Here is a 1,200-nt window from a genome sequence, read left to right on the forward strand (position 1 = left end):
ACCCACCGCCGCTCTTTCCGCCGGCGGGCCCCCGCCTCCTTCACCCCAGGAGTAGGTGCATGCTGCTGCCTGGCACGCGCCTGGCCCTCAGGCCTCTCCGCTGCTTCCGAGCTGTGAGCCGCCTGCCCGCGCGCTCCCTCATGGATCTCCGGGAGCTCGTTCCTGCCCTGAATGACTTTGCATCCCTCTCTCTGGCCGAAAGCTGGGACAATGTGGGGCTGCTGGTGGAACCAAGTCCTCCCCACGCTGTGAACACGCTTTTCCTCACCAACGATCTCACGGAGGCGGTGATGGAAGAGGCAGTGCAGAAGGCGGCAGACCTGATTCTTTCGTACCACCCTCCCATCTTCACACCGCTCAAGCGAGTAACGTGGAGGACCTGGAAGGAACGGCTGGTGGTCCGAGCCCTGGAGCACAGAATCGGGATTTACTCTCCGCACACGGCGTACGATGCCGCCCCTCATGGAGTCAACGACTGGCTGACAAAGGGACTCGGTGAGATTCTGTTACAAAAAAGCGAACAAAAAAGCGTAAAATCATTCATCAGTAGATGTTATTTTATGTGGGGACCTTCCCTCATTTTACTTCCCTCCAGCATTTATTGATATGATTTGAGTACACCCCCCCGTCCCCCAATATTCTTCTAGTACTTCCAAGTACCCTAAATGTATTTTAGGGACTTTATCTTCCTGAGGAACTCCAGATAGAAACACCAGAGGACATTTTCAGATGGTGACTGTACCACTGGATGTAGTAGGAGCTGGTGCAGTGCATTTACTGTCCTCTTGCTTGCAAAGCTTAGACCACTGACTTTAAATCATCACCGTCAAAGCGCAAGATCTCATTGTTTGCGAAGGACAAAGTGTCTGAAATTCTTTTAGCTTTTTATCCTGTTTTGTGGCTCGTAAGTGACAACAGCTATGTCTTTTCCAGCCTGATTTACAAACCAGAAACTATTTTGGTTTTGTACAACTCTTGGGCTAAACCAGATAGCATTAAGAATGACAAATACCATATATCCATCAACTTCTTTGCACTTAAAATATACTTGTGCCTAACGGAGACAAACAGGGCAAGAAGTCCTCAGTTCTGGTCAGGGAAAATGGATTCAAGTGCAAAATTTGCACCTTTTTGTTGCATCTCTTCAGGATATGTGCCAAATCAGTATTGGGATACTTACCCAGCTTTATAAAACAGCAA

At 49.2% G+C, this 1,200-nt stretch overlaps 1 protein-coding gene across 1 annotated transcript; it reads left to right on the forward strand.

Annotated features, from left to right (window-relative positions):
* Positions 1 to 59: 59 nt before the first annotated feature.
* Positions 60 to 495, forward strand: NIF3L1 (NIF3 NGG1 interacting factor 3-like 1 (S. cerevisiae); the record flags this gene model as incomplete). The annotated part of the gene is made up of 1 exon (XM_010160032.1): positions 60 to 495. A coding segment is annotated over exon 1 (436 nt), but the record flags the coding sequence as incomplete, so codon positions are not given.
* Between the last annotated feature and the right edge of the window lie 705 nt (positions 496 to 1,200).

This window comes from Eurypyga helias, unplaced genomic scaffold (assembly GCF_000690775.1).
Source record: "Eurypyga helias isolate BGI_N326 unplaced genomic scaffold, ASM69077v1 C15653463, whole genome shotgun sequence".
Classification (NCBI taxonomy): domain Eukaryota; kingdom Metazoa; phylum Chordata; class Aves; order Eurypygiformes; family Eurypygidae; genus Eurypyga; species Eurypyga helias.